The sequence below is a fragment of the Cervus canadensis genome, chromosome 3 (assembly GCF_019320065.1).
Source record: "Cervus canadensis isolate Bull #8, Minnesota chromosome 3, ASM1932006v1, whole genome shotgun sequence".
Lineage (NCBI taxonomy): Eukaryota > Metazoa > Chordata > Mammalia > Artiodactyla > Cervidae > Cervus > Cervus canadensis.
In genome coordinates, this window is record NC_057388.1 from 52,335,936 (window position 1) to 52,360,797 (window position 24,862).

The window sequence follows — 24,862 nt, forward strand, 5'->3', positions numbered from 1 at the left end:
CAACAACTGACAAGGTGAAGCTGAGTCTCAGATAGAGGACCCTGACAGCGTCACACCAGAATGTAACTCTCAGGAGGGGAAATGGCTCGAAGACGTGAGAAAGCTGGGAGGTAGAAAGATGCCCAACCTAAGCAAACTCAGTCGCGCAAGCGCATGGCTTGCAGCGCGTCTCCCGTGGCCTCATCACAGCGCCTGCGCACAGGATCCCTGGAGCGGCGGGGAAGGGAGAGGAGCTGTCGGGCCTAGAGCTCCCACTGCTTCAGCAACCTCAGCTGCAAGCCCCGCCTCCTTCAGCTGCTCGCCTTCCCAAACAAGCGGGTGCGGCCTAGCGCTCTCCGTCTATTGGCCTTTGGCCTTTTCCGTTTCCTCCCAGCCCTCCAGACTCCACCAATCAGCTTGTGCGTTTGAGTAAGTGGCCACCTCCTAGGCAGCCGCTCTGACTCCTCTGCCTCCTCCCGCTGCTGCCTCCGCTGCTGCCTCCTCCTTCCCCACCTCCTCCGTCAGGCGGGCGTCTGCGGGGGCCCGAGGGGCGGCGGCGGCGGCGGCAGCAGCGATATGGAGCCGGGGCCCGGCGGCCGAAGCGCTGCTCGCGGGCACGGGGCCGGACCCGCGAGCACTCCGCCGCCTAGGGAGCAGGAGCGGAAGCTGGAGCAGGAGAAGCTCTCCGGGGTGGTAAAGAGCGTCCACCGGCGGCTCCGCAAGAAGTACCGGGAAGGTAAACAGCGAATGGAGCGGGGGGAAGGGGAGGCCTCGTCGCCCCCGGCCCCTTGTCAACCTCTCCCCTCCCCCAAGGGGCCACCATTACAACCTGAAGGAGCTGCACGTCAGCCCCTGCCAGGGCCGCTCTCCCAGGCCAGGACGCCCCCTTCTCGGTCGAGTCCTCGGTTCGGCTTCAGGCGCCCTCCTCCCGCCCCCTTTTCTTCGAAGGCCCTTCAGGAGAGTTCCAGGCCTGTGGAGGAGCCGAGTCCCCACCTCCCCCATCCCCTGTCCCCAGCCTGGGTGCTGAGATTGTTGTCACCACACACACAAGCACCCAGACCCTCACACAGGAGGTGGAGGTCGATCGTTACGAGAGACTAGCAGCTCAAACACGAAGTGAGGTAGAAATCCATTCGAGAAAGATGGACTGGAAGAAGCGCGAGTTGATTACCCTGCGCTTTGATCAGCCTGTTTGATTTGTTGCCGCGTTTGACCCCCTTCTTACTACCTCATTCCTGCGGGTTTAGCCCGGGCCGGAGCTTCCTCGCATTGGCTTCCAGGGCTGCGAAGTCAGCAGGCCTTTTAGCTGACTGGACTTCACCTTGTTAAAAGGGGGAGGGGCTCCATCCTTGCCACCCCCCGCCCCCCCATCCCGTTCTTTAAATGCTGGGTCTTAGTGTTTATTTAGGCGGGAGAGAGAGAGATCTGGGGCAGATTCTCAAAATATTCTTTAGATATGAATAGTATGCAACTACTAAGCCTCCTAAGGGTACCCCGCGAAACAGGCCATCGCTGGGAACCCCTCTTATGGAAGATCTTGAGCAAAGGAGAAGCCATAGTAGCTTTTGCTTGGGCCTGGGAAGTGTTTATAGTTGGGATCTACAGTTATACTTGGTGTTTTAAAATACAGGCTTTTTTTTAACAGAACTATTTTATAAGAAACTGACAGTGAAAATTCCCAGTTTTTTCCTGTGCTCAGGAGACAGTTCTTCTAAAGATCAAAACGAGGGATAATTTTTTTACTTTCTTCTGGCTTTAGCTTAATTGCATATTAAGAAGTCGGTAGTCTTGTAGTGGTTGTCTTACACTTGGTTAAGCTTGGATCAGAAGCAAAATTATGACAGTGGGAAGGAACAGATAGCTAAGATAATGTTACTTTTGAGTTACAAACACTTTTCGGTTACTCTGGAAGAGTAAAACTAAGTGTCTTTTGTTCTTTTGAATGTACGTGATGTGTTTCATTTTTCAAACTTTAAAGTTTTTCTCCCCTTGACAACTCAAGGCTCGATTTTTAAATAGCTGCTTTAAAAGTAATCCTAAAAAATAGCCTATAGTTATTGTTTAATAGTTAGCAATAGAGACTTATCAGGCATATTGAGACATTGAAATTTGTTTTTTAAAAGAATGCTGTAACCCCAACGCACAATTTATTCAATAAAATGAGTAGTTACCATAGCAACGATTGCATCATTCTTGATATTCAGAGAATTCACTTACATAATGGCATTCAGTAGGGTCTTGTGTTCTTTGGAAAAATGAAGAAATGACACACTTTATCGTGTATTTTGTACAAACTTAAGCGAGTACCTCTTTTTAAAGAAAAAAATGAATAGCATATAATTCATTTTCCATTTTTACCTTTTTATAATTTGATTATCCATGTTAATTCATTCAAAAATTAGGTTCTACTAAATATACTACTATTGTGTCATCAGAAAGTGCTGTTTATTCTCTCTTAGTTCCCGCATGTTGAAGCATGTGTCTAAGCCTGAATATTAACCAGGGGAATGCTTGTTTATAACGAGAATTAGTATTTGGAAGTTACCAGAGCTAGGATAGATACATGTAGTTCATAAGTGAATGATACAGTTTGCTTTAGGGCAGGTAAAGTCCTGGCAGTCTGTAAGCATATGAATGAGACTGTTCTTTAGGTGTTTTAATGCCCTGAATTCCACCAATGATCTAGACTTCTCTGGGTTTTAATGATATACAAAGCCCCATCAGTGAACTAGCAAAGTAAAAGATCCTAAAAAGCATGCCCTTTCTATCTTTATTTCTGACATGTAGGTCAAGACTTGTGATTTGACAAAAATTTGTGAAAAAGCCACCTGAAAAAGTCTGATTTTTCACATAATAATACCAAGAATTAGTGCTTTACTAATTTAGTGCTTTACTTTGAGGTCTTAGTGTCATTATAGTGTCGTTTGCAGGTCTTCTCTGGTTATAAAATAATAATACAAATGGTGCTGGGTCAGGTTACAAAGGCCTATTTAATCAGTAACATGCCTGTACTGTAATATCAATAATTATGGAAACTGTACTCCTTTTATAACAATATTCCTATCAGAAAATACAGTGAAAATTCCAGCATAGAATCTTTGAATGTTAAACTAGAAGGAACTTTAGTGATTCCCAAACATGAATAAACAGTAGACTCATATGGGTGCCTTTTAGAAAATTACTCCATTCCACCTCAGATATACAGTTTCAGAACCCCTGTCAATGGTGCTCGGAAATTTGTCAGCCAGATTTTCAAGTGATAATCTAAATGACTTCCTTCGTTTTTACACATGAGTGAGCTGAGTCCTAAAAATAGTAAAATAACTTGCTTGAAGTTTGGACAGTTCATCATTAGTACCAAACATATTTTATGAGATTTTAACAGATTTTATGAGATGAGTGTTCTTTTTCTTTTCCCCCCAGTTCAAAGCCTAATGGTGTCTCCAAATGTTCTTGGAGTGGGAGGGAAAATGAGAAGCAGGAAGTAGCCCTAGAATTTGTGTTGGGTAAAAGGATGTAAATTGATGAGAATGGGGCAGTCCATGGAATAATAGGAATGATTTGCTGAGTTAGAGCTACGTGAAGTGTGGGTTTCTTCTGGAGTGACAGCAGAGAAGAAGATAAATTGGGGTAGAATGAAGGAAGAGGCAAAACATTCACTAGATAGTAAAAGACAGGAGTGAGTCCTGGATAATGAGTGTAATGTTGGATAATGAAGTTTTCCCTTTCCTTCTCTTTGATAGTGGAATTGAAAATGAAGCAAGAATATGATTGAAAATAAGGTTGGTAGAAAAAAGTTTCTCTCCACCTTTCCCAGTGTATTTGTCCAAACTGATGCTTGTGGCAATGAGCAGGCTTGGGGTAGGGGGTAGTGGATAAAATTGTGAAGACTAGCAGTTAAGTTTAATGCACTCTTTTCTTTTAACACTTTTCCCCTTTCTACTCCATTTTACTGCCTGTCCTCTGTCAGCACTTAGAGACCCTTTGCCTCTTTGTATAAGAGTAAAGTGAGAGTTGGAGATAAAGGTCAGTGTTCCAGGCAGCACTGATATCTGAAGTAGTTACCAAAAGGAAATGGTCAGGAAATGTTTAGCAATGGAGATGAGAAGGAGTGTTTCTAGTGTCAGTCATTTATAGATAAAGGATTGAGTTTATATAAATGGAAACCTTTATTTTTTTTTAACCTATCTTGTGGATGTCTTTAGCAGTTTTCATCAATTTAATTGTCTCTGAATTTACTTTTTCTGCATGCCAAAACAGGTTAAAACAGTTTGTCACATAGACCGGTACAGGTTATCAATCAGAAAAAAATTAAAATGCATGTTAACCTGTTAACAATGATATTCTCAAAGCATAGGTTAATGGTTGATCTTTATTATACTTTTCTACATTTAAAAAAATCAGTGTTACTAGTAGCAGTGATAATATTTTAAAAGTAGTTAGAATAAATAGGATAGGTTACTGATACTGAAACAGAAGAGAAGAACACAGAATAAGTTGATTTTGTAGACTAAGTCAGGGAAAAAATTGTGTTACAAAGGTTAACAGCTGTGAGCAGCATTTTAAGAGTCAGCTACTAAGTAGCCTAGTTTAGATGTTTAATTCTTATTGATTATTCAAATTATTCTCCTTGTTTAAGACAAAGGGTGCTGCAACAGCAGTTTAGGATATGCTGCTCATTTGTGATTGATTTTTCCTTAGCATACAGCTGAAACAAGAGAATTGTAGGGGGAAGGGAAAAACCTTTGAATTAGAAATAATTTTAAACTAAAATCAAAAGGTCTAAAAGTGAAAGAATAAATGTATTGTTAGTGTTTTTTCATGAAACAAAGTTTTGAAATTACTTTTAAAATTAGAATAACAGACTGTGTGCTTTTAGTTGAAATTTCCTAATTTTTTTCTCCTTTGGGGGCTTTCAATACTGCTTTAAATTACTGACCAACTCTTTGACCCCAAGACACTTTAACAGATTCCCTTTGTTTTCCTTTTTTTTTTTTTTTTAATCAAGTGACGTTTAACTCTTTTTTTCTTTACATGTTCTTTTCTGATTCTGATACAAAATCTGAAAGCATTGTTTTTTAGTGATGGAATCTTTGCTCAATCACCAAATGAGTAAGTTGAAAACTGTCCTCAGAAAGGAGAGTCTCCTAGTTTTGCTGGGAGTTTGAACTGCATTTCTAGCAGGGAAAGAAAAATGAAAAAAATGTAATAATCAGTAACACTGGAAGATAAAGGGAACATGAATAAACTCAGTGAGGGACACATAGTAACTATTTGATTTTGTTATTTTTAGTCACCTTGTAGTAGGTATCTTTTTAGGAAATTTTTACATTTTAAAAGATACAGTAAAAATCAAGAGTATTGGTATAGATCCTTTGATTTTGGGGGGGAAAATATAACAACAAATGCAGTGGATATCAACCTTGATTCCACATTAGTTTGGTCTATGGAACTTTGTGGAGCACAGGCATCTGTATTATTTTAAAACTCTGTAGATTATACAGTGGGCAAAGGAGTTGAAGAACACCTAGGTGAAGTACAGTAGATTGAAGTAGGAAGGAGTCTAGATGAAAGTAAATCAGCTAGGAGACTCTTACACCAATCTATTTTTTAAAGGTTAATAATAGTATAAGTAAAAGTAGTGTTCATGAAAATAGAGAAAGATAAGTCAAATACTTTTTGAAAGTCAGAGTGAACAGTTTTAGTGAAAGTAAAGGGAAGAGTCAATGATGATGCCAAGATTTCTTGCCTGGAAAAATGTAAATAGCCATTTCCAGCCAGTTTAGAAATGTGTGTGTTGAGATGGGGGCATGGAGAAAAGAGTAGATAGGCACGTTGGCTTGTCATAGGGTAATGGTAATGATTTAATTCAGATGTATCCCTTGGTAGTAAAGGATTGGAAGTCCTCTGTTAAAGTTTTGAGGGCAGATGAACAGCCCAATGGAGTGATGATAATGTATAATAGAGGAGAGACTCTTGGAAGATACCAGTAGTGTGTTACTGGTTTTACATAAGTAAATAAGTATGCTCCTTTATGCTCCCAAGATGCCATTACCGTTCCTTGATTGTAGTTAACCACTTGCGTGCGTGCTCAGTCGTGTCCAGCTCTTTTGCGGTCACTTGGACTGTAGCCCACCAGGCTCCTCTGTCCGTGGAATTTCATGGGCAAGAATACCAGAGCAGGTTGCCATTTCCTCCTCCAGGGGAACCTTCCTGACCCAGGGATCAAACCACGACTCCTGCATCTCCTTGCATTGGCAGGTGGATTCTTTACCACTGAACCACTTGGGAAGCCAATAGTTATCACTTACCAGTTGAGTTATCTGTCTTTCCCACTAAATTTAGTTCCTTTAGTAGGACTCTGCCTTTTTATCTATGTGTCCCTAGTATCTAGCACCTTGCCTTGTAGATTTAAGGCAGACACACAAAAGAAGGAAGCTGATATAGAATATGTCCTTGTACTTTGAATCTAATCTTTTTATATTCATAATTTTTAAATTTTAATTTTCAGTACAAATTTTTTGTAATGAATTTATGGTCATAGCTTAAATGAGTATATTAGATTAATTTAGCCTTTTGAAATGGTTCATATATCATTAACATCAGTCCACTTTTTTAATTAAAACTGTCAGGAGTAAGTATAGATAAAAATTTTTTTTTTCTCAAAAAATGTGAACTAATAAGGATGTTGTGTGTGGTGTAAGTGTCTCTGTGTGTGTTGGTATGATAATAATTTTGTATATGTCTTTGTATTTATTTAATATACTCTAACTTCACACACAAAATTTTTCAACCCCCATATTCATTTCCTATATTTTTGAGGTGAAGTTTGTGCTGGTTTTAAAATCTAAACATCTGGGAACCACTGATGTAAACTGTACTAATTAATTGTGCTTTACATGTAGAATCATTGATGCTCATTGCACAGGTTATTTTAGAACCCCATGCCTTTAGAGGGACATCTGAGTATTACTTATTCTCATTTAAACAGAAATTCCTCTATTTATATGGAAATTCCTATTCCCAGTTACATAAAAATTAAGTCCTAGAAGATTCTCCATAAGTCCTTTGTTTACACTAAACAAGAGATCTGTGTGGTGATATATGCATTTAGGTAAAGTTGTTTCACAGGGGAATAACAGATACTGATTCTAACTGATTCTTTCCATCTCTTGTATAGAGTGTATTCAGAGTTTTACAGTTTGAATTAACTTTTCATCATAAGTATGTTTGTAATAAGAGAGTGCTCCACAAACAAAAAATGCACCATGGGTCAAATTATATTTATAAATGTGAACTTTTATCCATGCAGTGTTTTGTTTTTGAATTAAATTTGGCTCTTCAGTTTGCCCCAAGCCTCAGTTGCTCTGTATATTATTTCACCAGGCTTTTGAGTTTACAGTCTTGCCATAAATCCATGGTTTTAAGCCATGACTGCACAGTGGATTCATCTGGGGAGCAGTAAAAATAAATGACCAGTTCCCACTTCAGACCAATTAAATTAAACGTCTAGGTGAATGCAGCCAGAGTTGAAATTGCTGTCAGGAATCTAACAAATAATGCAGTTGCAGAGGCTAAATCACCACCACCTAGAGGCTAAATAATTGCATTTGACTGACAAAAGACCATTTGTTTGTGGCTAGTAGAGTCAGTGTACTTTGCTTTAGTGCAAAGCTTTGTTCATATCCATGAAAGTTCATAAATTAGAAACTCATTATGAGAAGCAAGGTGGTACAGTGGTGAGGAGCATGGACTTTGGCATTTGACTGCCAGGTTTGATGTGTACCTTTGAGAGGGTTACTTAATCTTTCTGTACTTCAGTTTCCTTATCTGTAAAGTAAAATATCTGTCAAAATGGGTTGGCATTAGAGTTAAATGAGTTAATATTTGTAAGGTACTTAAACAGTATCTGGCATATAGAAAGCATTATTTGTGTTAAATACATACTTTTAAAAATAAAAGGTGTAATTGTAACTACCACTTGGATGCACTTAAGGGTATTGAAGATTGAATGGTTCCTGGAATTTCTATCTAGGCTATTCTGTAGTGTCTTCTTCAGTATTAGGATTGCTGAAGCTTTTATTCTTTATCTGGTTTTTTTTTTTTTTTTCCGCCCCCTTTGCTGCTTATATTTCTGTTAATAACATTGTATATGAAAGATTCAACCTTTTTAGCACATTAGAATATTGGATTTTTCCTCTTATCAGAGAAATGACTAGTAGCAGCACATTAGGTGTAATATGCAAGTTTTTCAGGTGGTTCCTTTGTTTGATTCTCAGGAACGCTTCAACATCAAACATCTTAGATGTTTTTGTGCCATCTTTAGGTTTGCTACTATATCAAACGCTCAAGAATACTGAGAAAGCTGGTCAGTGTGTGGTTTAACTATGTAGATAATCTGTTCCTGATCACTTTGTTTTAATGTCTTGTAATGGTTGCTGAACTTGTTTCCACCTGGTTGTGAGTTTTTTGGCTTACTTCGTTTATTCTGTTAATAGTCAGTTGTGACCTACTCTTTGCAACCCCATGAACTGTAGCCTGGCTCCTCTGTCCATGAAATTCTCCAGGCAAGAACACCGGAGTGGATAGCCATTCCCTTCTCCAGGGGATCTTCCCAACCTGGGGATTGAACCCAGGTCTCCCACATTGCAGGCAGATTCTTTACTATCTGAGCCACCAGGGAAGATCCAGTGGGAGGGAGGTAAACCCTCTTGAAGAGTATGAGAATTCTTTTATGTTTTGAAAGAAAGCAAGTTTCTATTCTAGATGGCATGAGAGAAGTTAATTCAGAAAGAAGGAATAGTATCCATTCTAAAGAGACAGTATAGAGATTCCATTGGTTCACTCGAGTTTGGACCTGTAATCTAGCAGTTCTTGAGGTTATTGAGTAAGAGCAAAAAGAAATAACTTCTTAGCTTCTTATACTTGGTTCTTAAAAAGATCGTTGCAATCAAAGTAATAATATCTTAAACTAATCTCAAAATTACTAAAAATGGAATTCTTTTAAAAAAATATCCCTATGACATATTTATTTAATAACTGAAAGTTTGCGCCTTTTGACCTTCTTCACCTATTTTGCCCACTGCCCAACTCCCTGTCCTTGGGAATTACCAGTCAGTTCTCTGCATCTATGAGCTTGATTTTTTTTTTCTTCTTATATTCCATGGAACTCTGTCTTTTAATCAATTAATGAATGTACTATTTTTTCCTAGTTACTGTCTTTTCATTGGCAGTAACTTGTATTGAATATTCTTTAGTTGTGGCATAGGTTTATGAAGGTGAGTTTAGTCAATAATTACAGTTTAATCCTGAGAGTAGGACCAAGTTTTAGAATAATTTGATTCATTGATTTTCATGCTGAATTTGGTTTCACAACTTTAAGTTGGCATCACTTGGGTTTTGAATTATTAATTAGTTTTTTAATTAGTGTTTTTAAAAGTTTCAGTTCAGTTCAGTTGCTCAGTCGTGTCCGACTCTTTGTGACCCCATGAATCACAGCACGCCAGGCCTCCCTGTCCATCAACAACTCCCAGCGTTTACTCAAACTCAAGTTCATCGAGTCGGTGATGCCATCCAGTCGTCTTATCCTCTGTCATCCCCTTTTCCTCCTGCCCCCAATCCCTCCCAGCATCAGGGTCTTTTCCAATGAGTCAACTCTTCACATGAGATGGCAAGAAAGCAAGTTGAAGTTTCAGCTTCAACATCAGTCATTCCAATGAACACCCAGGACTGGTCTCCTTTAGGATGGACAGGTTGGATCTCCTTGCAGTCCAAGGGACTCTCAAGAGTCTTCTCCAACACCACAGTTCAGAAGCATCAATTCTTCGGTGCTCAGCTTTCTTCACAGTCCAACTCTCACATCCATACATGACCACTGGAAAAACCATAGCCTTGACCAGATGGACCTTTTTTGGCAAAGTAATATCTCTGCTTTTTAATATGCTGTCTAGGTTGGTCACAACTTGCCTTCCAGCGAGTAAGCGCCTTTTAATTTCATGGCTGCAGTCACCATCTGCAGTGATTTTGGAGCCCAGAAAAATAAAGACAGCCACTGTTTCCCCATCTATTTCCCATGAAGTGATGGAACCAGATGGCATGATCTTAGTTTTCTGAATGTTGAGCTTTAAGCCAACTTTTTCACTCTCCTCTTTCACTTTCATCAAGAGGCTTTTTAGTTCCTCTTCACTTTCTGCCATAAGGGTGGTGTCATCTGCATATCTGAGGTTATTGATATTTCTCCTGGCAATCTTGATTCCAGCTTGTGCTGTTTCCAGCCCAGAGTTTCTCATGATGTACCCTGCATATAAATTAAATAAGCAGGGTGACAATATACAGCCTTGACATTCTCCTTTTCCTATTTGGAACCAGTCTGTTGTTCCATGTCCAGTTCTAACTGTTGCTTCCTGACCAGCATGCATATAGGTTTCTCAAGAGGCAGGTCAGGTGGTCTGGTATTCCCATCTCTTTCAGAACTTTCAATAGTTTATTGTGATCCACACAGTCAAAGGCTTTGGCATAGTCAATCAAGCAGAAATAGATGTTTTTCTGGAACTCTCTTGCTTTTTCGATGATCCAGCGGATGTTGGCAATTTGATCTCTGATTCCTCTGCCTTTTCTAAAACCAGCTTGATATCCTTTCTTTACATTTAAACTTTTTAAAGTTTAAATGTAAAGAAAGGATATAATATATAGTCCTGTTAATGCAAACTTTATTTTAGAATTTTATGTGACAATCAGGGGACTTTAAAGATTTGGCAGAGCTTTAACTTGATCTTAAAATGATGTATTTGAACAAACGAATACTGATGTCTTCTCTACATTTATTATTTTAGTCTGACTAGAAAATGTTTTGGAGAAGGCAATGGCAACCCACTCCGGTACTCTCGCCTGGAAAATCCCATGGATGGAGGAGCTTGGTGGGCTGCAGTCCATGGGGTCGCTAAGAGTCAAACATGACTGAGCGACTTCACTTTCACTTTCCACTTTCATGCCTTGGAGAAGGAAATGGCAACCCACTGGAGAATCCCAGGGACGGGGGATCCTGGTGGGCTGCTGTCTGTGGGGTCGCACAGAGTCGGACACGACTGAAGCGACTTAGCAGCAGCAGCAGCAGGAAATGTTTATTAACGATTAATTTCAGGTTCGGCTGCAGAACATCTATTTTTAATAAATTAATTTATTTTAAAAATAAGTTTTCTTGGGTATTCTGGAAAGTGGAATTTTCTAGTAACTGAAGGCTAACTATGTTTTTTGTTCAACTTTGTAACCACCAGACGTGCAACATAGTGTTATACCTCATGGTTGGGGTTTGGTAACTTGAATAAATTCATGATTTAAAACTTCTGGGTCTGGAATGGCTTACGTGAACCATAGAGAATATGTCAGGCTTATATCTCTATGAGAACAGATACCACATTCTACTACATGTCTTCTCCCTTTTGTTTGATGCCAGTGCTTGCTCATTAACTTTATTATTCTCTGTAGTATTTAACATAGAGTATTTTTCAGCAAATTTGCTAAAGAAAATGAAAAGTATGTACAATTGCATTTAGTCTTGGTTATATATTAAATATACTATTAATCATATTAGTCTCAGTATCAGCATACTTGGAGAATCTGGAGACTCTAAATGTTAGTGAAAACATTAAATTGAAGTTTGCAAACAGTTTGGGTTTATAGGCTTACAGACAAATTTGAATCCTTCCTCAAAATTTTAGTGGAGCAAATATTAATTGTAAGCCTTAAAACTTCATAAAAAGTTGGCAGTATTTAAAGAGAATTTTGAATATAGTTTCACAGTATACAATGACATAGTAAGGACTCAGAGAATTTATAGTAGATGTCTTTGGTGGCTCATGTGTGTAACATAACATTGGTCCTCAGGTGTGATGGTCAGATACTGTGAGCTCAGAGGGACTAGCTCTGACAGAATCCCCATTTAAATGCTGCTTTCTTTTCTGCTTTTCAGCTTTTTCCAAAACTGCTGGAGCCCACTAAGGGCATCCCCTTTTTCAGTGCCTTAGTGTAGGGTAGAAGCACAGATTGTTCCAACTCTTAATTATTGGGGGATAGTAACTGTAAAATAAATGCTCTAGCCTCCCATCCTTTGGGTGCACAATTCCTGAGGCACACTCTATGCTTCTGTGTTGTCCACAGCCGCAGCCTCAACAATGCACCCTTGTATTAGCATTTTCTCCTCCCTTAACTTGTTCTCCCCAACTCCCTCACTCCTGTTTTCCTAGGGCTCCCTAAGTTGTACCTTTTGTAGAATCTAAACTAAGTCTTGAAAAAAGGAAATCTTTTTAAGTTAAACATAGATTTTCCCAAACATATATGATCATAGAACCTTGGTTTGAATGACTTCTATTACCAGAAAATGTAGTAAGTTTATGTATTTATTTGGAATATGTACATTACATAGAACAGTGAAACTTGCATGTTCAAACAAAGGGTCTTTTAGAATTGATAATTGTTTTTTAGTTGATAAGTCAAGTCTGACTCTTTGGAACCCATGGCAGCATGCCAGGCTTCCCTATTCTCCACCATCTCTCAAGTTTGCTCAAACTTATGTCCATTGAGTCAATGATGCTATCTAACCATCTCATCCTCTGCTGCTCCCTTCTCCTTTTGCCTTCAATCTTTCCCAGCATCGGAGGCTTTTCCAGTGAATTGGCTCATCGCATCAGGTGGCCAAAGTATTGGAGCTTCAGCTTCAGCATCGGTCTTTTCAATGAGTATTCAGGGTTGATTTCCTTTAGGATTGACTGGTTTGATCTCCTTGCTGTCCAAGGAACTCTCAAGAGTCTTCTTCAGCACCAGGGTTCAAAAGCATCAATTCTTCAGTGCTCAGCCTTCTTTATGGTCCAGCTCTCACATCCATACATGACTACTGGAAAAATCATAGCTTTGACTATATGGACCTTTGTCGGCAAAGCGATGTCTTTACTTTTAAATATGGTATCTGGCATTGTCATAGCTTTCCTTCCAAGAAGCAAGCATCTTCTAATTTCATGGCTACAGTCACTATTTGCAGTGATTTTGGAGACCAGGAAGAGAAAATCTGTCACTGCCTCCACTGTTTCCTCTTCTATTTGCCGTGAAGTGATGGGACCAGATGCCATGATCTCAGTTTTTTGAATGTTGAGTTTTAAGCCAGCTTTTTCACTCTCCTCTTTCATCCTCATCAAGAGGCTCTTTAGTTCCTCTTCATTTTCTGCCATTAGAGTGGTGTCATCTGCATATCTGAGGTGGCTGACATTTCTCCTGGGAGTCTTGATTCCAGCTTGTAACTTGTCCAGCCCGACATTTCGTGTGATGTACTCTGCATGTAAGTTAAATAAACAGGGTGAGAATATACAGCCTTGCTGTACTCCTTTCCCAGTTTTGAACCAGTCAGTTGTTCATGTCCAGTTCTAAGTGTTGCTTCTTGACTGACATACAGATTTCTCAGGAGACAGGTTAAATGGTCTGGTATTCCCATCTCTTGAAGAATTTTCCTCAGTTTGTTGTGATCCACACAGTCAAAGTCTTTCGTGCAGTCCATGAAGCAGAAGTAGACGTTTTTCTGGAATTCCCTTGCTTTCTCTATGATCCAGTGAATGTTGGCAATTTGACCTCTGATACCTCTGCCTTTGCTAAATCCAGCTTTTACATCTGAAAGTTCTCGGTTCAAGTACTGCTGAAGCCTAACTTGAAGGATTTGGAACATAACCTTACTAGCATGGGAAGTGAACACAATTGTCTAGTGGTTTGTACATTCTTTAGCACTACCCTTCTTTGGGTGAAAACTGACCTTTTCCAGTCCTGTGGCCACTGCTGGGTTTTCCAAATTTGCTGACATATTGAGTGCAATATAACAGCATCATCTTTTAGGATTTGAAATCACTCAGCTGGAATTTCATCACCTCCACTAGCTTTGTTCATAGTAATGTTTCCTAAGGCCTACTTGACTTTACACTCCAGAATGTCTGGCTCTAGGTGAGTTGACCACACCATCGTGGTTATCCAGATCACTAAGACCTTTTTTTGTACAATTCTTCTGTGTACTCTTGCCACCTCTTCTTAATCTCTCCTGCATCTGTTAAGTCCTTACTGTTTCTGTCCTTTATCGTGCCCATCCTTGCATGAGCTGTTCTTTTGATATCTCCAGCTTTCTTGAAAAGATCTCTAGTCTTTCCCATCCTGTTGTTTTCCTCTATTTCTTTGCATTTTTTATTGAAGAAGGCTTTATTATCTCTTCTTGCTATTCTGTGGAACTCTGCATTCAGTTGGATATATCTTTCCCTTTCTCCCTTGCTTTTTGCTTCTCTTTCTCTTCAGCTATTTGTAAGGCTGCCTCAGACAACCACTTTGCCCTCTAGCATTTCTTTTTCTTTGGTATGGTTTTGGTCACTGTCTCCTATACAGTGGTATGAACCTCTGCCCATAGTTCTTCAGGCACTCTGTCTACCAGATCTAGTCCCTTGAATCTGTTTGTCACCTCCACTGTATAATCATAAGGGATTTGATTCAGGCCATATCTGAATGGCCTAATGGTTTTCCCCACTTTCTTTAGCTTAAGCCTGAATTCTGCTATAAGGAGCTAATTATCTGAGCCACAGTCAGCTCCAGGTCTTTTTTTTGCTAACTGTACAGAGCTTCTCCATCTTCAGCTGCAAAGAATGTAATCAGTCTGGTTTTGGTGATGTCCACATGTAGAGTCGTCTCTTGTGTTATTGCAAAAGAATTGACAATATCCATTTCAAATAAAAATAAAGCACCTTGAAAATGAATCTGTACCTTAATGAACCATTTGACATTAAATCTGATGAGTAAAGTCAGGAATAGTTTTATGAACATAATAGATATATTGAAGAATCAATCAGTATATTTGTTTCAAAGACTTTACTTCCTATAGTCCTACTTAGAGATGTAATAAATAAGTACACCTGAAAGATGTTACTAAAACTGGAGAGTGTTTCTTTGAGAATTTAGAAAAATATGTTTGCTTGTTTGTTTCTAATGGCTAGTTTTTGCCGGTTTGCTATATAACAAATTGAGGGCCCTGTTACTACACAAGTATTGTTTCTAATGGCCAGTTATTGCCAGTCTGCTATATAACAAATGAGAGCCCTATTACTACCAAGTATTAGTGATTACTGGAAATATTACTGTATAAGAACATAATCACACACAGAAAAGAGACAGCTTTTCATCCTTTGTGGGTTTAAAATGAGTATACAGACCAAGTTTGAGACTGATACACATTCATCTTAACTGAGCAGTGTGTGTGTGAGGGCATGTTTGTACCCTTAATTGCTTTTTCCTGTATTGGTCAAACTGGAAGGCTAATAGTTTGGTTTTCAACTCTGTACCTGCTGAACTGGGTGCTTAAAATAACCAATAAAGGTTTGCAAATTATGAAGAGATAAGTACTGTTAAATTTGAGCCGTTACAATTCCTTTTCTATTTAAAAAAACCCAAGTCTTACTGAAACTAATTGTCTCACCTGGGGAAAGAACTTAATATAATTATCACCCCCCAAATTTGGCTGTCATATTTATGTTTTTAAGTTTATTGTGTCACTAAACAATTGCCTGTACTTGAACACGTGGCAAGAGAACCTAAATTATATCTAAGAGCATTGATTCAAGCCACATTGATAATTTTTGTTTACTTTTTTAACTTTGTAATTGTTTTAATGTTATTTATTTGACTGTGTCATTTTCATACCTTTGTTAGAACTCACATTGATATTTCAAATTTCATGTTAAATATGATCACTGATTTAATTAAAAAGGAAAAAGGTAGTAGATGGAAGTAATGCTGTGGCCAGATAATGTAGTCACCTTACAATTTTTATTCATCGTATATAGACTCAAAACCTTGGAGAGGTTTCCAGGGTAATTTCTCTAGCAAAATTTTGCCCTAGGATTATAATTTTTTAAAGTGTAGTATTCCTAGAGCAAATCCAAGTATATCAATGCAAACGTTTAACTTGCATGCTAATGTATGTTGCCATCTCACCTATCAACCCTTTTTAATATAGGACACTGATAAATATGTAGAGATCTAGTGTCACAAATCTGTTTAAAATGGTAAATTTTATTTGCTTATCAAATCATCATGGTTAAAATGGTGAATCTATTTGCATAAAAAAGCTTCAAAATTTATAAAGTTTAAATTTCATGAAATTTTGCTTCATAACTTTGTTTACATTCATCTTTAAATAATAATTTTAGATTATGCTGAAACTTAAGAGTTTGACATATTTTAAGTAAACCTTTTTTTTTCCCTTGTTTTTAGTGGGAGATTTTGATAAGATCTGGAGAGAACATTGTGAGGATGAGGAAACTCTTTGTGAATATGCTGTTGCAATGAAAAATTTGGCAGATAATCATTGGGCAAAAACTTGTGAGGGCGAAGGTCGTATTGAATGGTGTTGTAGGTGAGTGTTTTTATGAACTAACATTTTTGGTTTCTGATGTGTTATTTAAATTCTTAAGTCTAAGTAATGCTGAATATGATTCATTGTACCAAAATAGAAATTTTTAGAACAGATGATGTCTTTTAAATAGTTTCTCCCCCTTGCCTTACTTTCTCTAGGTTTATTTCATTCATCTTTTTAAATCAAATTATTTTTCTTTGATACAACTTAAAATTTTTTGTTTCAACTTTTTAGAAGTATACCTTTAAGTACATTTAATATATTTAAGCATTGGTACACTTAAAATATGAGATTTAATTAGCAATTGAGTCATCATTCATGTTATGGCGTAGAAATTTCTTTAGATAATTATATTTGAATTCAAGTAAAAATTAATATTTTCCATTCTTTAAAGTTGAAAACATCTGTAAAAGTTTCCAATTTCTGAATTTTTATATATGATTCAGCGTATTCCAACTTTTATATTGACTTTGGATAATGTTTATTTTCTCATAGCAAAGCTTCTAATGTTAAAAACATCAAAAAATGGAATACTGCTGATCATTTCTCTCAAGGGGTAAAATTATGAGAACAGATTTGTATGTTGACTGAATTATGAATTCTCAAAAGCAAAACATTATCTTTCTGCTTGGACAATAAGTTTATGGTAACTTTAAGTTTATATTTCAATCCAATTATTCTTTATTCAAAATTTTTGTTTTAATATCATTTAAAAATTATATAATAATTCCTATTTCATCCATTCAACAGATAGCCCAGATAAAAATATGTATTTTACTTAGTTCTTTTATTTATTCATTTAATAAATAATTTAAATGTTTGTCTACTGTGTATCAGTCACATCAGAGGCACTGTAAGTACAATAATCAGCCAAACAGTTAAAACGCTTGCTCTCATGGAACTTAAATGCTAGTGGGAGTTAGAAGCAAGAAACAATTCATAAACTAAATATATACAGGTCAGAAAGTGGTGAGTGCTATGAGAAAAGTAAAGCAAAAAAAATAATAAGTAAATAAAATAAAGTAAATAGCAAAGAAGGCCTCACTGAAGTGACGCGTAAAAGACATGTAGGAAGTGAGAGAGCAAGCCTGAACAAGTCCAGAGGCCTTGAGCCAGGAGCTCGCTGGCATGTTTCAGAAGCAGCAAGGACACCAGGGTGAAAAGGGAAGAGTGGTAGAACATAAGATAACAAATAGCTAGATTTTGCAGGATCTTGTGGACCATTATAAAGTCAGTGACCTTTATGCTTCATGAGATCAAAAGTCATTAAATGTTTTAAGAAGAAGTAACAGGCTCTTATTAACATTTAGAAATGTGTCAAGAATCTTTTAAGAATTAATTGTAGTGTTAAGATAGACTACAGAAAAGGCAAGGATGTTAGTAAGGAAACCAGTTAGGAAGCTACTACAATAATCAAGGCACAGAGTTATAGTGAAACAGTTTTCTTGGAGAGGGAGAGAGTGAGGACAGATGGTGTAGTAGGGTTAAAGTTCACACACGTGTAGTGACTTAAGAGAGGAGCAGGGGCGATGCTGATGTATACATTGTGGTGATCATGATGACGTGTAAGAAAGGAGCTGGAAATAGGAGGTAGGTAAGGAACAGTGAAAAGATTGGTATTGTGAATGGATTGTGGAGCCAAAGAATTACAGAATTGGGGAACTAAAGGAAGGAGCCAGAATCATAAGAAATGAGATGCTTGGAATTAAAACGTTTGGGGTTTTTTTGCCTCTTCTAGAGCAGAAACTGGTTATAAATCTGACTGTTCTACAGACTACATTTTCTCCTTCAAGCTAAGAAACGCGATTTGAGACATGTCATTTCTCTTGTGACACAAAGTAATAATGTAATCCAATCAGGAAATCAGTACTATCACTACTGAAGACCATCGTTCTTTGCTCTTAGCAGCACTGTTTTTAAATTAGTATTCCAGTACTTCAGGCAAGCTTTTAGACTTTATTTCAAATACCACTTTGATATGTGGTATTCTCACAGGAGCATTTACTTGTACCTTCCACTTGAATAATGAATCTGCCTCACACTTCACTCTTCCTTTTTCTTCCTCAGATTTGTGTTTTTATCAATAGTTACTGTATCTCCATGTATTCTGAAAGAGGTCATTTTTAGGTCAAACTGCTAAAAACAGACATTAATAAGAATTTAGATCAAACTGCCAAAAAAGAACAGTGGCAAAATATACTAAAAAGATTTTACTATGGGAAGTAAACACAAGAGAGGTTATAGTGGCTTTACCGTAAACTTAAAACTTGGGAGTGAAAAAAGACTTCAAACAGTATAGAATTTTGAAATGAGTTATCTGTCATTCTAACTGGGGCTATATGTATTTCCTTTCCCTATTGACGATTCTGAGGGCAGTGTAAGTCTGAAAGCTAAGATGAACTTTAAGAGAGGTTTGATAAAAGTTTGCTTTTAAGTATTTATACCTAAAACTTAAGAGGAATTTGATATGTGAAATAAGACTTACTGACATTACTACCCTGCTGAGATTTTTGATGACTGTTTAGCTTGAAGAAATTTATACTTAAGATTTCCTTCTAAAAATGAGTAAAATTTTATTTGTAATATGAAGTATTTAAGTTGGAAACAAAGCATGATATAAAGCTATAATTGTATGTTTAATAAAGAATTTCCCTTTTCTAACTCTCCACACAGAGGAAACTATAAACACGCCATTTCCTGAACCATTTGAAAGTAAATTGCAGATAACATGCTATTTCATCTCCATTTTCTCCATAACCATAATACTGTAAATACATTAAGGCAATCAACAGTGATTTCCTAATTTCCTAAAATATCTAGTTCATAAATTCAGATTTTTGGTATTATCCCCAAAACATTCTTTATAATATTTTCTCTAAATCAAGGCTCATGTATTGGTGGTTAGATTTTTTTAGGTTCTTGTTTTTGTTTTCCCTAACACTGAATTTTTAAAGAAATGTCAGTTGACTTGTAAAAGATACCACGTTTTGTATTTTTTGATTGTCGGTTCAAAGTGATTACTAGCATTTTTCAAATATTCTACATATCCTTACCAATTTTTCTTTTTGGCTTTTTATTCTATTTTATTATTACCAAGAGAGATGTTTTCAAGACTTTTGATTCTTCTCTAATAGTTTGGCTGCTCTTTAAAGATTTCATTTTTCTATTAAAGTTCTCCATGTTTTCATCTCATCAGTTAATATTTTCCTTCATATAATTTAATTTATAATAGTTATTTTAAGTCCTTGTCTGCTTATTCCAACGTAAAGTTAATCTGTGGATCTGTTTCTTTTGGCCGTTTTTTCCTTTGGTCAGGGATCATTTTTTCCTGCCTCATTGTATGTCTGGTAATAAAAATATATATACTAACCTAGTATTTAGAAGAGACTGGAGTAAATATTTAAATATCATTTACCCAGAGAGGGCATGCTTTTTTCTGATAGGCAACTGAGATGAGAGATTGAACACTTTGAACTCATTAGGAGTTAAGCTGGGTTGAAACTGGATTACCTCTTTAGATAGTTTCAGTTCACTTCTGGCTTTAAATGCCATGAGAGTGAGTGAGTCCTGTTGCGTGTATATTCCAGGCGCCATCCTCTAGCGGGACTCTGGGACGTATATCCATGGAAGTGAAGTGAAGTGAAAGTCGCTCAGTCATGTCCGACTCTCTGCAGCCCCACAGACTATATAGTCCATGGAATTCTCCAGGCCAGAATACTGGAGTGGGTAGCCTTTCCCTTCTCCAGGGGATCTTCCCAACCCAGGGATTGAACCCAGGTCTCCCTCATTACAGGCGGATTCTTTACCAGCTGAGCCACAAGGGAAGCGCAAGAATACTGGAGTGGGTAGCCTATCTCTTCTCCAGGGGATCTTCCTGACCCAGGAATCGAACCAGAGTCTCCTGTATTGCAGGCAGATTCTTTACCAACTGAGCTATCAGGGAAGACGCCCATGGAAGAGTGCAGAGAATTTTGCCTTTTTAGTCCCTCCCACTCCACGTCTCCAGTGAGTCCCCTCTCCCCCACCTTTTTCTTACTTGCAAAAAGACCTAAGTGGGAAAGCAGGAGAATGGGGAGAACAATCTCTGCATTTGAGTTTCTTAAAGTTTCCAGTCTGTCACATCATTCTAAGCTGCCACTGAAAGCTCGGCTGCTTTTCCTTTAAGCAGACAAAATTCCTCTACTTTGGAAGGCTTGATCCTCTACCACTCGCCCACCCTTTCTGCAAATCCACAAAGTGCCTCGGATCACTTCACCTAGGAGGGCTTGTCACCTTTTGAAATTTAGTTCCATTAGATCTCTCTGCATCCTCAGTTCTCTTGGTTTCTTTTTAATGCATTATTTTTTAGATTGTATAGGGTTTTTTTTCCCCCTAGTTATAGTACAACCAGGGGCCTCTTGTGATTGTCTGTATCCTAATCCAAAACTAGCTCTGTGTCTTTGTTATGAATTTATTTGATTATTTTCTCATGGTGCCATTTAACTATTTGCTCAAACTCCTTTATTTCTTTTAAAGTGAAAGTTGAGTCTAAAATGTTGATTCAGGTCTCAGATTTTTGCCAAAATATTTATTAGGTGGACTGCATACTTCATATTGCATCACGATAGCAAGTTCTTATTCAGGTTATTCCACTGTTAGAGATGCTAAATTTTGCCATTTGGTTAAGGTGGTAACTACTAGATCTTTCCATTGTAAACTTATGTTTTCCTTTTGTAATTAGCAAGTAATGTGTAGATTGGCATTTTTGGCCTGTGGATCAATGCTGTCTCTCAACAGTCTTTCAAGTAACAGGTTTATTTTCTTTATTAAATAAATTACTCCATCTTGGGTTGCAAAATGATTTTTTTTCATCATATCATTCCTTGCATTTATTAGCGGTCATTCTTCTGTTAATAAAAAAACCTTCCTTTATGAACAGGGAATGGTTATAGAAAGACTAGGTCAAAATAAACATATACTTCTAATTCTTTTTGTTTATTTACCAATTTTCAATAGTAGTTGATTGGAATTGTAGCAAGTGAGTTTTTTGTGACTTTTTTTGTTTGGTTTGGTTTTTGGTGAATTTTGTTTGTTTTTGGAATATTATTGCAGCCTCCTGGATTGTTATTTATTTGCTTTTTCCATCAGTCTTTGATTTGTCTGTGAATGTGTATGTTTAAATTATTCCATATTTAGCCAGTGGGAGACTCTTCAAAGCTGGCTTCTGTGTTCTGACATTACCTTTGAGCACTGTCTTGGTAGCTATGACAAGATAAATCTTTACTTTCCCAGTCAAGACCTAGAATCAAGGAGCCTTAATTTCTTGTAGTGGAAAATAGTAATTATAAATTAAGATCTGGGCAGGAGATGTACTACTGGGGTGTCCTTTCTTCTGGAATTTTTCAGTGAACATGTTAAAAAATACATATAGTCTTAAATTCATAACTGATATTTTCTATTCAAATGTAACATTATAGGTTTTTTGCCTAACTTTTTTATGTTTTATCTTATCTCTTCTGTTACCCTGAAGGACTGAATAACATTAACATGTTTGCTTTGTTCTATAGTTCACGTAAAATGGTATCAAAATTACAGTACCAGTTTTATTTCTAACAATAAGCTGAGTGAAGTTTAAGATTTCTTTGCAGTTAGTTCTTTTGTCTTTAGAACATAGCTTACTAAAAGTCAGAATACTGTGTATACTCTGTTTGAAAGTTACTTTAAACAGTTCTTTTGTTTATGGTTATGTTACCAATTTACTATGCAGTTAGTTTCACTTTATTTTATGGGGTTTTTTCTTATTTTCTTTTAACTTGGCGAAATATAAGGCATTTACATGATTCAAAAGTCAAAACTTTACAAAAACAGGTATACTCAGAAGAGGCTCCCTTCCGTTTTGTTTCTTTTTTCTCCTTTTTGCAGAAATTAGCAAATTCACACAATGTGTACACATGGATCCCCCCGTCTTATCTCTGCAAATGGTACATGTCACGTACTCTCTTTCTTACCTTTCGTTTTTACTTAATAGTATGTCACGGAGATCACTCTTATTTGATGTTGTATTGAGGATTCTCCAGAGAATCGGCTCGTGTTTGTGAAGGCTGACAAGTCCCAAGATCTGCAGGATGAGTTGACATGCCAGAGACCCAGGAGAACCAAACCAATGATATAATTCCAGTTCTAAGGCCAGCAGGCTCGAGACCCAGGAAGAGCTGCTGTTGCAGTTTGAGTCTGAAGGCAGGAAAAATTCAATGTTCCAGCCCAAAGGCAGTTTGGCAAAAAGCAGCTCATGCCCTGGGGAGGGTCAGTGTTTTTCCTTTATGCAGACCTTTACGTGATTGGATGCAGCTAACCTCATGAAAAAGAAATCTGTACTCAGTCTGCCCACTTAGTGTTCGTCTTGTCTAGAAGCATCCTTGCAGAAACACCCAGAATGTTTGACAGATATGTAGGCACCTCGTAGTCCAGTCAAGTTGACACATAAATTGACTATCACCAGTATATAGATATCTTACTCATCTTATGTTATTTACAAGCTTTTTCTGTTACAAATAGTGCTGTAATGAATAGCCTTGTGCATATTCATTTTGTATTTTTGACATTGTATCTTTGTAAATGTGGAATTGCAGAGTAAGAGAGTGAATACATATGTGATTTTGTTGGATATTGCCACATCATCCTCCATAGAAGTTATATCATTTAATTCCGCCAGCAAAAATGAGAATATCTCAGTGGTGTGTTTAAAGTTCCTGTTTTAGTTGTATCTGTTTCTCTGTGCATTTCATGGAGTTTCTGCTTTGTAAAGATGGCTGCTATGATACATAGACATTGCTTTGTTGGGAATTGTGGCCTTCAGCATTATAAACTATCTTTTTAAATTCATTTAATGCTTTTTATTTGCCTCCAGCCTTTTCACCAACATCTCTGAAGTCATAGATGAAGCTCATCCTTTCAAAACATCTTATAATTATGATATTATATGAGTTATTACATACCAAAAGCTATTTTTTTTTTATAGTTACAAGATGCATAGCTTGGCTAGATATAAAACCTTTGACTCACTTTGTTCCCTTCTGTTTTGAAAAAAATATTGGGCTATTTTAGTCTCATTTTGTATCTTTTTTCTCTTTTTCTCCCCACCTCCACTATTCTGTCTCCTTTCCCCTTCACTGTATTGAACCATTTGCAAGTCAATTGTAGAAATCACAGTACTTTTGTTCCTGAATAATTCAGGGTGTATTATTGCACTTAGTTGTTACCCATGTGCTCTTCTTTAATCTAGGAAAAATTCTCTAGGGTTTTGGGTTGTTTGGGATTTTTTTCTTTTTTGGTGTTTTATGACATGGACATTTTGTAAAGTCAAATTATAGACTGTCCCTCAGTTTGGATTTCTGTGGTTGTTTCTTTGTAATTAGGTTCAAATTAAGCTTATTACTAGTAAGAATGTCACATCGGTGACATTGTACCCTTCTCAGGGTACTATCAGGAGGCAAATTATATCTGTTCTGTGTTCATTTTTTTTTCCCTTTCAAATAGTCTTGATTTTGTTTTCAAGCAGTTTTAGGTTCACAGCAAAATTGAACAGAAAATTCAAGTAGTTCCCATGTACACCCTGCCCCCACATATGGGCAGTCACAGCGCTATCAACAATCCACAAACAGTGCTACCTTTGTTACAGTTGATGAACCCACACGGACACATCATTATAATCCAAAGTTCATAGTTTATATCAGGGTTCACTTTTGGTGTTATATATTTTATGGGTTTTGACAAAAATGTGATGATAAGTATCTATCATTATAGTATCATACAGAATAATTTATTGCCCTAAAAATCCTCTGTGCGCCAGCTCTTAATTCATTCTACTCCCATTCTCCCCCTCCCCGAACAACCACTTAGTTTTTTTTTTTTGCTGTCTCCATAGTTCTGCCTTCTCTACAATGTATATGTTTGGAATTACAGTATTTAATCTTTTCATATTGACATCTTTCCTTTAATAATATGCATTTACGGTTCCACCATGTCTTTGTTGGCTTGATAGCTTATTTCTTTTTAGTGGTGAATAGTATTTCCATTGTCTAGGTGAACCACAGCTTGTTTATCCACTCAGCTACGGAAGGATATTGAAGAGACAGAGGAACCAGAGATCAATTGCCAACATTTGGTGATCATGAAGAAAGCAAGGGAGTTCCAGAAAAACATCTACTTCTACTTCATTGACTACACTAAAGCCCTTGTATGGATCACAGCAAACTATGGAAAATTCTTAAAGTGATGAGAATACCAGACCACCTTACCTGTCTCCTGAGAAACCTGCATGCAGGTCAAGAAGCAATAGTTAGAACCAGACATGAAACAACGACTGGTTTAAAATTGGAAAAGGAGTACCACAAGGCTGTAGTTGTCATTCTGCTTATTTAACTCCTGTGCAGAGTACATCATGAGATATACTGATGTATGGGCTGAAAGAATCAACAA

General features: G+C 37.3%; 1 protein-coding gene across 2 annotated transcripts in view; it reads left to right on the top strand.

Moving 5' to 3' along the window:
- The first annotated feature begins 416 nt into the window (after positions 1 to 416).
- Positions 417 to 24,862, top strand: part of BMT2 (base methyltransferase of 25S rRNA 2 homolog) — a 77,598-nt gene continuing 53,152 nt past the window's right edge. The window contains exons 1-3 of one of the 2 annotated variants that reach the window (XM_043463157.1): positions 582 to 715; positions 3,723 to 3,761; positions 16,264 to 16,405. In XM_043463157.1, the coding sequence (XP_043319092.1) occupies positions 16,335 to 16,405 (71 nt within the window). In that variant the 5' untranslated portion in view covers positions 582 to 715; positions 3,723 to 3,761; positions 16,264 to 16,334. Of the gene's footprint in view, positions 716 to 3,722; positions 3,762 to 16,263; positions 16,406 to 24,862 lie in introns of both variants that reach the window. The other variant, XM_043463156.1, reaches the window with a different exon arrangement.